At 37.2% G+C, this 15,312-nt stretch overlaps 2 protein-coding genes across 2 annotated transcripts in view; one reads left to right on the plus strand and one right to left on the minus strand.

Annotated features, from left to right (window-relative positions):
• Positions 1 to 1,128, minus strand: part of MTBP (MDM2 binding protein) — a 79,930-nt gene extending 78,802 nt beyond the window's left edge. Inside the window, exon 1 of the mRNA XM_007451662.1 lies at positions 939 to 1,128. Within this exon, the coding sequence (XP_007451724.1) occupies positions 939 to 1,056 (118 nt within the window). The 5' untranslated portion in view covers positions 1,057 to 1,128. The remainder of the gene's footprint in view (positions 1 to 938) is intronic.
• Positions 1,129 to 1,371: 243 nt separating this feature from the next.
• The window catches only part of MRPL13 (mitochondrial ribosomal protein L13), a 36,678-nt gene continuing 22,737 nt past the window's right edge, over positions 1,372 to 15,312 (plus strand). The window contains exons 1-4 of the mRNA XM_007451663.1: positions 1,372 to 1,455; positions 4,750 to 4,873; positions 10,704 to 10,797; positions 13,489 to 13,549. Coding sequence (XP_007451725.1) covers positions 1,372 to 1,455; positions 4,750 to 4,873; positions 10,704 to 10,797; positions 13,489 to 13,549 — 363 coding nt within the window. The remainder of the gene's footprint in view (positions 1,456 to 4,749; positions 4,874 to 10,703; positions 10,798 to 13,488; positions 13,550 to 15,312) is intronic.

The raw sequence follows: 15,312 nt of genomic DNA on the forward strand, positions 1-15,312 counted from the left end.
ACCCTCTGTTCAAGTTTTGATATAATAAATCTAAAGCAAGCAGAGAAAATAGGTAAAGCTCCCGGTTTGCACATCCCTGCCACTTAACACAAATCCAAAATTCCCCCAAAAGAATAATTTTAAACGGAGAAGGAAAAGCCTGTTACAATACTCTGTACACAACCCCATACACTTCCTCCTCAAAGCGCCGCTCTATCAAAACAAGCTAAATAAAATGCAATACAGATTCTAGACAGGAGCACCAAAAAGCTGTGCATTCTCAAACGGTCGTAATTGTCTTAAATTTATAATTTGTTTTGTTTTGTTTGTTTGTTTTGCGGTACGCGGGCCTCTCACCGCTGTGGCCTCTCCCGCCGCGGAGCACAGGCTCCGGACGCGCAGGCCCAGCGGCCATGGCCTACGGGCCCATGCGCTCCGCGGCATGCGGGACCCTCCCGGACCGGGGCACGAACGCATCCCCTGCATCGGCAGGCGGACCCCCAACCACTGCGCCACCAGGGAAGCCCTATAATTTGTTTTTTAACTTAGTTTATGTGTGGCATGTCTCCTCCCGTTAGGATGTAAAAACTCTAGGAGAGTAAGATCCTTTTCCATGTTGTTCCTTTCTGTATTACCTGCATTTGGAACACAGGAGGCAGAACTACCTATTGAATGCATATATGTCCAAACAACAGAAATTCCATTTCCAAGGCGTAGGGAATTTATATAGTTAAATATTTACTGTGTCGGAAACTTATGAGCGCTGGAATCTTGCATCCACAATTTTGTCCCTATTTTTTCTACGGAGAAAATGTTTTTATCAGCCCTTACCAGGTCGATCCCAGATAGAGTCACAGCTTCCTGGGACAACTCCATACAGGTCACTCCAGCAGAACTTGATCACAATTTTTTTCTCCTCCCTGCAAGCCGTTCCCGCTCTTTCTCAGCCCAGCGCTTACCTGGCTGTTTCTCGGTACCCTCAGCGGACGAAGCCCCTGGCCCATGCTCCGCCACCGCACCCGCCGCCGACGGGACTTTTTCTTCCTCCCAGATCACTAGGAGTAGGTACCGATCCATCTCTCAGGGCTGAGGCCCCGTTTCAGGTCTCTGCTTCCACATCCAAACAGCCCCGCGCTACTGACGCACTTCCGGTTCCTTCTACTTAGGTCGGCTGGAAACTATGTGTCCTCCATTGGTTTTCCGCAGCTTTTCCAGCAAGCGAGTTATTTTCGGGGGTTATTCTCTCAATAACTAGATCAGTTCCTCGCTTCATGACGAAACTGCTACGGTGGCAAGATTGAAGGAGATGCAGGAAAAGCAGAGAAGCAGACGAGTGCTGGCTTGTCTAGGAACTGACATGTTCGGCTGCATGCGTTTCCCGCCGGGCCCTTGATGCTGCGGGACAGGTTTTCGATCCTGGAAAAAGGACTGTTCGGCTACTGGGGAAACATGTCGAGTTTTTCTAGGGCGCCCCAGGTGAGCTCGGACTCTTGTAGCTCGATGGCATTCATTACGCTGACAGAAGGAGGTCGGATTTAGTGAAGCTGAGTAGGATGGGAAGCCGGGTCCTTGGGCCAGGAGATGCTTCGGTGAAGCACAAAGGGTGGTGATTCTGACCACCACTTGCTGTCGTTTTCTTGGTACTCCTACCCTCCCCTTTTCAGTCAGCCCCTCTCGTGTTTCTTCCCCCCCCCCCTCGGGAAGAAGGAGGGAAGGTCAGAGAGGTAATAAGCTGGATCATATAAGGCATTTTAGACTATTGTAAGCGTTTGATTTACTGAGCAAAATAAGGGGAGTAACATGATCTTGCTTAAGTGTTAAAAGGAGCACTCCGACTGCTGAGTCGAGAATAGACTGTGCAGAGATGGGGATTGGTGGAGAAGAGAAGCAAAGAATCTGTTTGGAGGCTATTGAAATAATCCAGGCTAGACATGATGGTGGCACAAACCAGACTTAGTAACTGTGTAGTGTTGAAAAGTGGTCACGTTCCGTTTGAAGGTGGAGCCAACAGGATTTCCTGAAGGACCGTATGTGCGCCGACAGCAAAAGAAAAAACAAGGATTATTCCAGAGTTTTTTGTTTCAACAACCGGAAGAACGTTCCATCAACTGAGATAGGCAAGGCTGAGATTGAAGCAGGTTTCAGGAGGAAGAGCAGGAGTTGGTCTAAGCCGCCTCTTAGTCTAGTCCAGCTCCAAGTGTGATTCCTTCCTTGGACTGTTTGTTACCTATCCCTAATGAGGTAAATACAGGAAGTAAAATTAAACATTAAAAAACTGTAGCAGGGCTTCCCTGATGGCGCAGTGGCTGAGAGTCCGCCTGTCGATGCAGGGGATACGGGTTAGTGCCCCGGTCCGGTAGATCCCACATGCTTTGGAGCGGCTGGGTCCGTGAGCCATGGCCGCTGAGCCTGCGCGTCCGGAGCCTGTGCTCCGCAACGGGAGAGGCCACAACAGTGAGAGGCCCGCGTACCGGAAAAAAAAAAAAAGGCTGTAGCAATTTGACATTGTGGCAGTATTTTAATTGTTTTATCAAAGGTTTTGTTTTTGTTTTGTTTTTTCTATCAGGTATTGGTCTGCAGTGGATTGGGGAAAAACTAGTCTTCTGCTGCATATGGTTTAAGAAGCACTGTAGTGTATATGCCAGGTGGGCAATTGAATGCAAGTGTAGAGTTCAGGAAAGAGGTCCAGGCTGGAGATGTAAATTAGGGAATCATAAACATACAAATGGCATTTAAAGTTATGGGTCTGGATGAAGCCTGTGTGGAAATGTGTAAAGAGAAGAGAGGAGGACCAAGAACAGTTCTGGAACATTTCAACATTTCAGAGGCAAGAGAAAGAGAGAACTAGCATGATAGCAAAACAAAACAAAACAAAGCAATAGAGGGTGGTGTCCTGGAAATCAAGTGAAGAAAGAATACCCGGGAGAGGGGAATGATCAACTGTGTCAAAGACTTGGAATTGACCAGTGGATTTAGTAATGTGAAGGTCATGGTAAACTTGGCAGGCAGTAGTGTGCTGGTGATGGTGTGCGAAGATAAAAGCCAGGGTGGAGTAGGTTGAAGAGAGAATGAGGAGAGACAAAGTAAAGACAACTCTTTGCAAAAGTTTGCTACAAAGAAGAGGAAAGAAATGAGGCAGTCGCTGGTAGGGAAGGGAGGTCAGGAGTTCGTTTTTTTTTATGGATAATTTTAATCATACATAAAAGTAGATATCACCAATTTCAAAAATCTCACAGCCAATATCATTTAATCTGTACCCCCATTCATTTCTTTCTCTTACTTATGAATTTGAGATAAATCTCAGACTCATATTATTTCATCAGTAAATATTTCAATATGTTCTTTACAAGATAAGGATTTTTTTAAAAATCCCATTACCATTTATCAAAGCTAAATGGAAATTTAACAGCAATTCCTTAGTATCATCAAATATCCAGTATGTGTTCAAGTTTCCAATTTTCTCACACGTATCATGTATATTATATAAATACATAATATTTTTACGGTTTCTTCCTTTGGATTAGGATCCAAAGTAGCAATAAGTTGCTGGGTTTTTTTATGTCTCTCTTAATAATAGGTTCCTTTTCCTGTCTTCTTTTCTTACAGTTTATTGAAGAAACAAGATTGTCCTGTAGACAATTGAATTGAATTTTTTTTTTTTTTTTTTTTTTTAGTTCATAAGGTGAGAGAGGTATAGAAAGTATATGGGCTAGAAGCTGTTTATTTGCAAAGGACATGATCATCTATGTAAAAACTGGAATTTACAAAAAGTTACTAGAACTGATAAATGAGTTTAGCAAGGTTGCAGGATACAAGACCAAAATACAAAAATGTAGTGCATTTCTATATACTAGCAACAATCAGAAATTTAAATTAAAAATACAGTACCATTTACAGTGGCATCAAAATATATGAAATAAACTTGACAAAAGATGTAAAAGGGGAATGGGGTAGAGACTAGAAGAATGAGAACAGGAAAACAGCAGATTGGTAAGCAGTTTTATAAGCTGATTTGAGATTTGTGATAATTAAATTTAAGGTAAAACCAGAGAGCCTAGTTGTACTTTTTCCAGCATTGTTTGGCTGCTTGTTTATATCCATAGAGAAAGCATCTGATCAAGATCTTTCTGGCCTGTGCTTTTCTTAGAGTTTGAAGGCAGTGGTGGACACTGCAAAGATAGTGGTTTAGTCCTGAGCCAGCCTAAGATGTCTATCTAAGGCAGCGTTTTAAAATTTAAGTTTATTCAACATCATCCATCTATGCTTTTCCAGCTACATTCTGCTATTTAACTCTCCCTTGGAATTAAAACTCCTGAATAGTCTTCAGTTCATAATTGGCCACTCATCTTTCAATGTTAATGTAACTTCCAATCTCAAAATATTTTTGAAGACCTCCATAAACAACTTCTGCTTTCATAAGAGCTTTTCATGACCCCTCCAGATACTATTCTATGTGGTACAAAAAATATAAGTCATAATGTAAAGGGAAATAATATCTTTGGAATGTTTTTAAAAGAGCATAATCCATATTGCTAATAGAAAAGCAAGCAGGAAAGATTACTGTGTTAATCTTTGCAGAATAATGAGAACATATCCCCCTTTTCCAGAAATAGAAATGAGAACAAAACAAAAAAATTATTTAATGATAGGATCTTTTCTCATAATAATTATTGATGTTAACTGTAGATTATGTGTGATGGTATATAATAGCAAACTCAGCTGTTTCCATTTAATTAGAATTTTCTTTGTTTCCTCTTCTGTCTTTTCAAGCAATGGGCCACTTTTGCTCGAGTTTGGTATCTCTTAGATGGGAAAATGCAGCCCCCTGGCAAACTTGCTGCCCTGGCATCAGTTAAACTTCAAGGATTGCATAAACCTGTGTACCATCAACTGAGTGAGTATCATTTTAGACCTGTTACTGGTAATCACAGTTTTCATGTCAGGATAGAATTTTGAAGATGTTTGACTGGGCTGTTTTTTTTATTCTTTTTTTTTTTTTATTTTTGGTTGTGTTGGGTCTTTGTTGCTGCGCGCAGGCTTTCTCTAGCTGTGGCGAACGGGGGCTGCTCTTCCTTGCGGTGCGTGCACTCCTCATTGCGGTGTCTTCTCTTGCTGCGGAGCACAGGCCCTAGGCACGTGGGCTTCAGTAGTTGTGGCACGTGGGCTCAGTAGTTGTGGCTCACGGGCTCTAGAGCACAGGCTCAGTAGTTGTGGCACACGGGCTTAGTTGCTCCACGGCATGTGGGATCTTCCGGGACCAGGGCTCGAACCCGTGTCCCCTGCACTGGCCGGCAGATTCTAAACCCCTGCGCCACCAGGGAAGCCCTGGGCTGTTTTAAGGATCTCTTTTTTACTGAGGATCCCTTATTCCATTCTTGCTAAAAACCTGTTGGAGGCGGGACTTCCCTGTAAGACCCAAGTATCAGTTCTTACTCTTCATCTTGCTTGACCTGTCAACAGCATTTTTTGTAGTTGATCATAGTTTAAACTTTATTTTGAAACATGAAATATACAAAGATATATTTAGATAGATAGAGATGTATTCCTCTACCTATATATAAATATAGATAATATTTTAAAGAAAATTAATAATAATGGTGGTGAAATGAATACCCATACACTCAGCATTTGGGTTGTTTTCCTCTTTTTTGCCGTTACAAACAACATTGCTATCAGTATTCTTGTACCTTTTTCCCAGGGCACATGTGGAAGAGTTTCTCTGAGGTCTGTCTGTAGGACAGGAATTACTGGGTTTAAAATGGGAACCTAGTTAGTCTTTATATGCAGGTGTTTTCATTATTCCTCATCTCAGTAACATTGATATTGTCGTTCTTTTTAATTTTGACTACTCTGGTAAATGGGATATGCTCTTTCTTTGTGGTTTTAATTTGCATTTTCCTGATTGCACATGGAGCTGAGAATCTTTTCATTTGTTTATTGGCCTTTTGTCATTTCCCATTTTGTAAAAGGTCTATGCATTTCTTTTTCCCATTTTTCCACTGAGTTGTTTGTCCTTCTTTCTAACTTTTATTATAAAAATTTTCACATTTTCAGAAAAGTTCAAAGAGTGGTACAGTGAATTTCTCTATACCAGCCACCTAGATTACACAATTATTAATATTTTATCATATTTTTTACTCAATGATTTGAAAATAAATTACAGATATCATTATACCTCCCCCTAAATATTTTAGCATATGTCGCCCAAGAACAAAGATATTCTCCTATGTAACCCAAATTCCATTATCACACCTAAATATTAACTTTTATAGCCCTTCCTGTATATATGGCCATTGTTTGTCATATTGTTTTTCTGGGAAATTGTATATCAGTTTTCAAATAAACATGTTTACAGTGATTATGAACACATGAAACATACTTAATAAATGCTGATTAAACCAGTATATGTTAGAAAAAACTTAAAACAACGTATTTGTAAATTGAAAATTGCGTGCAGTTTGTTTTGATTTTAGCGACATCTTATGGACATGAAAAGTCCAAAGTTTTGCTGATAAAAGCCAAATATTAAATATAGTGAAACAAAAATGCAATTCAGTCTTTAAGAAGTAAATTTCTAATTTCATAGAAAAGCTATTCTCCATTACCAGGGAAGGATGGCCCGACAGGCAGACCCAAAAGCTCCTCTGGTGTTCTAGCAGCACGCTTATTCATCAGTACTCAAGGAGTACTTTTGCGGTAATGACGTGCTCGTAAGGAAGCAGAACTTTAATTCAGTGGACAGATAAGTGCTACACTTTAAGAAGAATTAGGTGGCTACTACTGATTCCACCTTCTCCCAAACTTTGTGAAAGGAGGGCATTCTTCTCCTAACACCAGATCATCTCGATCTTGACCCAGACCACAGTTTCCATAAAAAAATAACCTTATAAGTGGAACGTTGGTTTGCCACAGCATCTCACAAAGTCCGTGGACCTGTATGTATGTTCAGATACATAATGTATACAATATTTGAACCATTTTATAGGCACTCCCTTCTCCTTCTGATTAGAGCTGCCCTCCTGAATGGGAGACTTGGGAGCTCTTTGAACATGTTTGCTTTTCACTGATACAGGAAAAGGAAGGCCACTTGGTGATTTTTGGATTGTGCCTTATTCTTCTTGAGGACTCCATTCTTTTCACTGCCTACAAATTAATCAGTTGAGGAGAACCATATGAGCATTTAAAAGAAGCAAAGGGGGCTTCCCTGGTGGCGCAGTGGTTGAGAGTCCGCCTGCCGATACAGGGGACACGGGTTCGTGCCCCGGTCCGGGAAGGTCCGGGAAGATCCCACATGCCGCTGAGCAGCTGGGCCCCGTGAGCCACGGCCGCTGAGCCTGCGCGTCTGGAGCCTGTGCTCAGCAACGGGAGAGGCCACAACAGTGAGAGGCCCGCGTACCGCAAAAAAAAAAAAAAGAGAGAGAAAAAATAAAATAAAAGAAGCAAAGGGAAACCTTTCTTAAGCATTATCTAAAGTTATTAGATCATCTTAAAATACTTCTGGTGCACATGGAATGAAATCAAACAAAAGTTTCACACAGTTCTTAAAGGTTAATGTTATGAATGTTAGCACACCTAACAATTCACTAGTCTAATCTCTAGTATTCTGCCTTGCATTATTTCATTAAATCTTGTAAGGATTTGTTAGAAAAAAAAGTTTAGAATGCTCTTCTTAAAGTTACGCAACTAATGTATTTTTCTCTCTTATTATTCAGTTGTGTCAGTCTATTTCAAATGTTAACTCTGCATCGTTTAAATTTTACAGTCTTAATCGCACATTTATTCTTCATCTCACTCCTAGAACATCATTGTACAAAGCACTGAAGCTTTTTGCTCCAGGTTATATCTAGAACGCATGCCTCTTTTAGAAGGAATATTTACATATTATCATAAATTTGAACGACACACCTTGTTCCTCTCACAAGGTCTTTACACTCAGTAGATTTTGTGGTAACTTACATGATCATCTGTCACATTAGCCCTGCAGAATTTCAGGGATGCTAAAAAAAACGTTGAAGTAGACATTTGGACATTTGTCCTTCAAGGCTGGAAACACACATAAAGGCCAAAGCCAACCTTTGTTGCTTATCACTAAATTGGAGCAGCTATTTTTCAAACGTTTCTCAAACCAAATCTTGTAAGGAGACCCAATATGTAAAAGCAGTGTTGCACTGGATGAAGGAGACCTTAGATTCCCTGACATAAACCTTTGAGTTTTCCCTTTGATTGAATTAGTTTGAATTTTATTTGGCCATTTAATTTAGCACCTAATATTATAAAAAAATCAAATAAGGTCAGAAAACTAAGCTGATAAATTTTTGTAAATAAACTCAATTCCTTTTTCTAAAAATTGCTTATTACTAAACTTTAACTTTAAAAAAAATTTTTAAGTTTGAAAGATATTAATTAACTTCGTCCATCTCTTGATCAGGCAGTAGAGTTCCAATTTATATGTATTTGGTGCATATTGTAAAATGCAAAATGTTTCAATTAAAATTTTAAAGTGACATATATCTGTTTATTGGATTAACAGAAATTTAGATAGAAATGATTGCACTGTATCCAGGATTTTAGGCTTTAATCATAATATTGGCTTTTGTTTTAATACATAGTGCAGTTAAAAAAGATTTAATTGCTGGTTGGTTTTAATTAGAGACAGTGGAGAAGTGCTTCTAAGAATTATTAAATACAGTAGAGATTTGGCATAAGTTATTAAGGGAGAATAATTTTTCCCAGATTAGATGTTCATACCTTAGAGCTGAAAGAACACGATTTTCACCTGATTTGTGGTATATTCTTTCTAACGTCCCTTGAAAGATCCTTTTTGAAGTAAAAATGTGTTTTGAATGGCGCAACATGCTTTTTGCATATTTAAAGCTTAAACAACATGTAAAAAATAAATTCAGGTTTATTAGAAAGTTAAAGATTCCATTTTTCCTCCAAGTAGGTGTCACAGAAAGAGCAGGGAGTTAAATACCTTGGTGTGGGCTTTGACACATCCCTTAATCTTAACAAGCCCTAGCTTCTTCAACTGTAAGTGTCCGGCTGAAAGCTAGCGTAATGTGGGCATTATTTGGGACTGTGTAGGTGTCTTCTCACCCTCTTCATTTGTTCTTCGGGTTCATTTGCCCAACTGCCTTCCTTAGTAGCCCACCATGGGTCACTTTTGGGAACTTCAGTCACTTAATTTGCCAAATAGTCAAACTTCCCTTTTTAACCAGCTAACAGCAAGCTTCCCATTCCCAGATCTCTCCTTCCCACCCCTGGATTCCCTTATGCTCTAATGAAGAAAACTCACCTGCTGTATCCTCTTTCCTTTGCCCTTGCCTTATATAAACTATGAACTTCTCATTGAAAATTCTGTCACTCAAATTCAAGCTCTGCATAGACTCTTATAATGTAATCTTCAGTTTTCAGGTACTGTACTTATTTATACCTATTTTTAAAGTGGTGATTTTTTTTGTTTGTTTGTTTTTGCGGTACGCGGGCCTCTCGCTGTTGTGGCCTCTCCCGTTGCGGAGCACAGGCTCCGGACGCGCAGGCTCAGCGGCCATGGCTCACGGGCCCAGCCGCTCCGCGGCATGTGGCATCTTCCCGGACCGGGGCACAAACCCGTGTCCCCTGCATCGATAGGCGGACTCTCAACCACTGCGCCACCAGGGAAGCCCTCAGTGGTGATTTTTTTCAAATAAATAATCTTCAGAATCTTTTGAAGTTTGTTTTTCTATTAGTAGAATAGGCACTTAGTAAATGTTTCTGACGACTTGATTTTGTCATGTACAGGGGCACAAACCGTGTCCCCTGCATCGATAGGCGGACTCTCAACCACTGCGCCACCAGGGAAGCCCTCAGTGGTGATTTTTTTCAAATAAATAATCTTCAGAATCTTTTGAAGTTTGTTTTTCTATTAGTAGAATAGGCACTTAGTAAATGTTTCTGACGACTTGATTTTGTCATGTACAGTGACTTGTGAAAACTTACATGTTGACTTTTTAGGTTTTTTTTTTTAGATGAACAGCCAGGCCTAGGGGGTACCTTTCACTGGAAAATTAATCCAAAACATATTTTTTGATTTTCAGATCATCAGTTGCATCAAGTATATGTGTACCCATAGTTGCTAGTGGCGGTTTAAATTTAACTAGTTAAATGTGTTTGGAAAAAAACCTTGGGTTAGTAGTTAAGCATAAGACCCTAGTATTCTTTTCTCTGAATTTGAAAAGAACAATCAATTGTGATGTTTTACATTTGTTTCCAATTTACCTGTTGCTAAAACAAACCATTTTTCATCTATATGCATATTGTTTTCATTTTCTCTTTTATTTTTAAGGGAAAATTTGTATGAGATATTTAAAAGTGGTGAAGTGTAATTATTAATAGTACATTTTAATGAAGTGTAATTATTAATCGGCAGAGAAAATAGGAGTAACAGTAGTTTGCCTTTAAAAGATGTGTCATCGTTACTGGCATCTTTATTGAATTCTCTTTTACCTTCCAGTGTTGAGATTTTCCAACTGTCTAGCCAACTCTTTCTATGCTTAGATGTTATGTGAAAGAGAAACATAAATCTATTCAATGATTTTGATGTTGCTTTGTATTTTTTGCTTTGTATTTTTTGATGTGTTTTTTGGACTTTGATAAGATTTATAAAAAACCAAGCTCACCTTTTCTTAAAGTCAAGAATTTTCACATAAAATCTTTTTTTTTTTCTTTGTTCTTCTTAAATCTAGGTGACTGTGGAGATCATGTTGTCATAATGAACACAAGGCACATTGCATTTTCTGGAAACAAATGGGAACAAAAAGTATACTCCTCACATACTGGGTAAGATAATGCTTTTGTCAGGGAAGATAGGCAGTTGAATATATTACTTTAAGAATATTATTGGTCTTATTTAAAAGAAAAAGGTTTTTTCGAAATTTAAGAAAATACCCATTTTGTTCATGCCACAAGTATGATTTACTCAATCAAAAAAACCGCAATACTGTACCAAATACTCATGATTACCTGAGAATATTTGTTTTTCCTGGAAGCTTTTCATATAACCTCTCTGATCTAGATTCTTCTCATTTTTTAGTCAGTCTTCTCACTTCTTTCTTTCTGTTTCCTATAATTCATCTTACTGCTGTTTCCAGAACCATCTTGAACTAATAAAAGTACATGAGATGTTGAAAGAATGGTGAGTGAAATCCCAAGTTTGGAAGATACCTAAAATCTCCACAACTTGCCTTTCAAGTTATAGGTCTGCCTATCTGAATAATAGCAATCTCCTAGCTCATGAGGCAGCCCATTCATTCTGCCTTTGATGTGGTCTAAATTTTAGAAAGATCTCAGTGCTATTGAGTCATCATCTGTTTTCCTCTAGCTTTCAGAATGGTCTTAGTCCTTTTCTGGACAGTGTAAAATTATATCTTCCACATGACATCGTTCAGATAGTTTTGAGACAATGATCAGCAGGTACCCACTGATCTGTCTTTTCTCTAGACTAAACACCTGTAGTTCCTTTAAAGTTCTTTTTATGGCTTCCGTTCAGATGTCTTATCTCCATTATACCTTGGTCACTGTTCTCTGGGTGCAATCACTGCTTATCAGTATCTTTTGTAACTAAATACACTCACCTGGCTGTGTTTTAGTAGTTTTCTGGTATAATGTGACTCCACCATCTTTCAGTTATACAATCTTATCGTAGTAGAACTTTTCTTCAAGGCCATATCACTATGTGCTACACTGAGTTCACCATCAGCTAAAACTTATAAGTCTTTTTCAAACATGCTGCTGTTCAACCATGTATCCTCCTTCCTTTGTATTTTAGTTGCATTCTAATCAACTGCAGTACCTTAAGTTTACTCCATGTAAATTGTATCTCTGGGCTTCTAAGATCTTTGGAGATGTTGGTTATGTCATGTAATGTGTTAGTTAACGCCTCAGTTTCAGGTCATGTACAAATTTAATTAAGCATACCTTCTTCAGTATCATGCAAGGTATGACTAAAAATGTTGGCTTTTCATTCTTGATCAAAATTATTTTTTTAAATTTCCAAGTGCACCTTCATCTTAGACAGGCAGACTTTGATATTCCCATCTGTTTCTTTTCCTCTCTTGCCTAAGTAGGTCTTAAATGCTTGGAATAACTTTTTTGCTTCCTTTAGCCAGCCTTTGCCCATTCCTACACTTAAACACTTTCGTGAACTCTTTATTTAATGTAACAAAAAGGAATTCACATCCATCTTTAGTAATTTTTCTGTTGGTAAATCTCTATATACAAACCAAGTTTTATAAAATTTACAGGTAATTGGGAAAGGAATATGAAAATACAAGATAACAATGTGATAAAACATAAAGTATTTTTTTCCTGGAGAGAAAGAATACAGGAATAGAAGTCTAGATAGGTATTTCTTTTTCTGAGGCTGAAATTCCATGAAGTAAATGAAAGAGCATCAGTTTGAAAATTATCCATCTTTCTCAGCAAATTTCTAAATTTGCTTTCTTAAGTTTTATTCCTAAAACGTGGTTCTCTAAATCATCTTTAAAATGTCTTCAAGTCTTGTTGAAAGAAACTTATAAAAGGAATCATATTTAGGTAATCTTACATTTTTCTTGCAGAGTCTACTGCCTTTACATTTTTTTTTCCCTTCCTCAAAAATCATTAAGGCTTTATTCATCCATTCAGTGTAATAAAACCTTGCATCTGTATGTTGTTTTTGTTTTAAATTTCTTAAGCACTGTCACTTGACTCTCATAAAAATCTTGAGAGGTAGATGGGGCAGATATTATCATTTTTCTTATATGAGCCAACTCATATATAAAGAGATGAAATCAGTTGCCTAATATTATACTGGTAGCCACTGGCAAAACCTAGATTCCAGACCTGGATCTGGGGTATTCAAGTTACCAAGATGCCTCCAGTACTATCCCAAATATTTTTTTAATCTACATTTTTATATATAATTTTGATCTGAACACAATGAAATATTTTATTACTTAGAACCAACATATGACTTCCTGTTAATAGGAAACAGGAGCACAACTTGTTTAGAGTATTAACTTGCCTTCAGAACCAAGTAGTCTACCACTGTTTTCTCCAAACCTGACCCCTAGCTTGTTCACTTTGTCTGATTTGTCAGGGAATGTGAAACATTCTGGCACTTTGCTTTTTTTTTTTTAATTCAAGCAGTGATAAACTAAGCAGTGATAAAAATGTTTGACTGAATGAGTGAATGAATGAATGATGAATAACTTGAACTTCCAGTAGAAATATAAATAGTTAGCCAAGAAATTTTCTAAGATGTGGAACTTTTTATGAAATAATTATTGCTAATTTGACCACTTAAGAGAATAGCATTTCAAATAGCATAGGTTACTGCTTAATTTTTAAGACATTGATGAACAGCATAGTTTCGAGAAACAAGTATAATTTCATGATAAAAATAGTTTTCATATTACAAAAGAATGTTCATTTCAAGAATACTGTACCATAGCCTACTCCCAATTTTAATGTCTTTGTTTCTTTTAATAGCTACCCAGGTGGATTTAGACAAGTAACAGCTGCTCAGCTTCACCAGAAGGATCCAGTGGCAGTAAGTTCATAGTATTTTTTATTATATCACACAAGTTTTGATAGGTATTATTTCGTTATCATTCAGTTCTATATGTTTTCTAATTAGTATGTTTTGCATTTAGTCAAAGAATTTTGATGCTTTTCTTTTTAATTTCTTAACATCTGCATGATCACCTAGAATATGATATGATTGCTGAAAATGTTTGCAGGACACAGCTGTATGTTTGTATTGTGTATATATGTTTATATTTCCATTATATCAAATATGGTAAGTATGTTGTTCCAATCTTATATTCTCACTGACTTTTTCGTTGTTGTTGTTCACTTGATTTACTGATTACCTGAGTTATGTTAAAATCTCAATTGTGGATTTATTAATTTTTCCTTGTAGTTCTGTCAGTTTTTTGTTCTGTATGTTTTGAAGATTTAGTGTTAGATGAATTAACTTAAGTTTGGGATTATAATATCCTTAAGGAATTGATCAAGGTATATACTGACTCTCTTTATCTCCAATAATGCTTTTCAACTTGAGATCTGTTCTTTTTTTATATTAATATAGCTATATCAACCAATTTTTAAATTTTGTTTGCCTCATATTTCATTTTACAGTTTGATTTTAAACTCTACTGAGCTAGATTTTATTTTCTTTTTTATCCCCTTCTTTCTTGCCTTCTTTTGGATTGACTGAGTTTGCTTATTAGAAGTCTAGGATTAATCGATATCTTTACTTTCCTCAAAATCAAATCAAGGCCCCTAGAAGATTATTAATACCTATTCTCCCTTTCAACCTGTATGTTTTCTCTGTTCAAGATTTTTAAAAACTCTTAAAATTCAGCATTCTTGTTATTGTCTTATACTGTGACTGATCCTTTATGTTCTTCTTTGCTTACGATCGCTTCTCGTAACTGGGATCAATGTCCTTCTCCTCGAAGAACTTCTTGACATTCCCATCATAACATTCTGAACAGTGAGCTCTCCTTTTCTGTCTGGAGCTATATTTTTGCCTTCGTTCTTGAAAGATAGTTTTGCTTTTATATGCAATTCTAGGATAACCGATTTTTTTCTCTCAGCTTTTTGAAACTATGATTCACATAGGTTTTAGTGTCCGTTATTACTGTTGATATCAGATGTCACTTTAATCGTTTCTTTGTGTGTATTCTGTCTTTTCTTTCTGAATAATTTTAAGATCTTTTCGTCGGCTTTGGTTTTTATATGTTTCTTTTTGAGCTTTGTCATTTGTTTTGCTTGCGGATTGGTGTCTTCTGAAAATTCGTCAGCGCTTCTATGTATCTTCTAATATTGGCTCCCTTTATTCTCTGTCCTTTCCCTTTGGAAATCAGATTATACATACATATACAAATAACTTCAATTATTGTATTTTTTTCCTTTTCTTGAAGCTTTTACTGTCTGTTTCTTTTTCAAATTTGCTGGTCATTTTTGACAGTCTTCTGTTCCCTTTGTCATACTTTGGTTCCCTCTTATATTTCTTTAAAGATATTAAATGTAATTCTTAGCATTTATGTCTGATTCTGATATTTGTGGTCTTTGTGGGTTTGCAATTTATTTTTTCTGTTCAGGATACTTGGAAAGTATATGTACCTTGGAACTTCATCTCTGGGAATTTTTGAGACCTACGTTAAAAATGAATTTCTTCAAAAAAGATTTACTTAGCTTCTGGCAGATACATGGGGCCATATATCTATATATACCTATATATATACCTATATATATACATATATATATATATATATATATATATATATATATATATATATATATATA

Source organism: Lipotes vexillifer, unplaced genomic scaffold (assembly GCF_000442215.2).
Source record: "Lipotes vexillifer unplaced genomic scaffold, Lipotes_vexillifer_v1.1 scaffold440, whole genome shotgun sequence".
NCBI classification, from domain to species: Eukaryota; Metazoa; Chordata; class Mammalia; order Artiodactyla; family Lipotidae; genus Lipotes; species Lipotes vexillifer.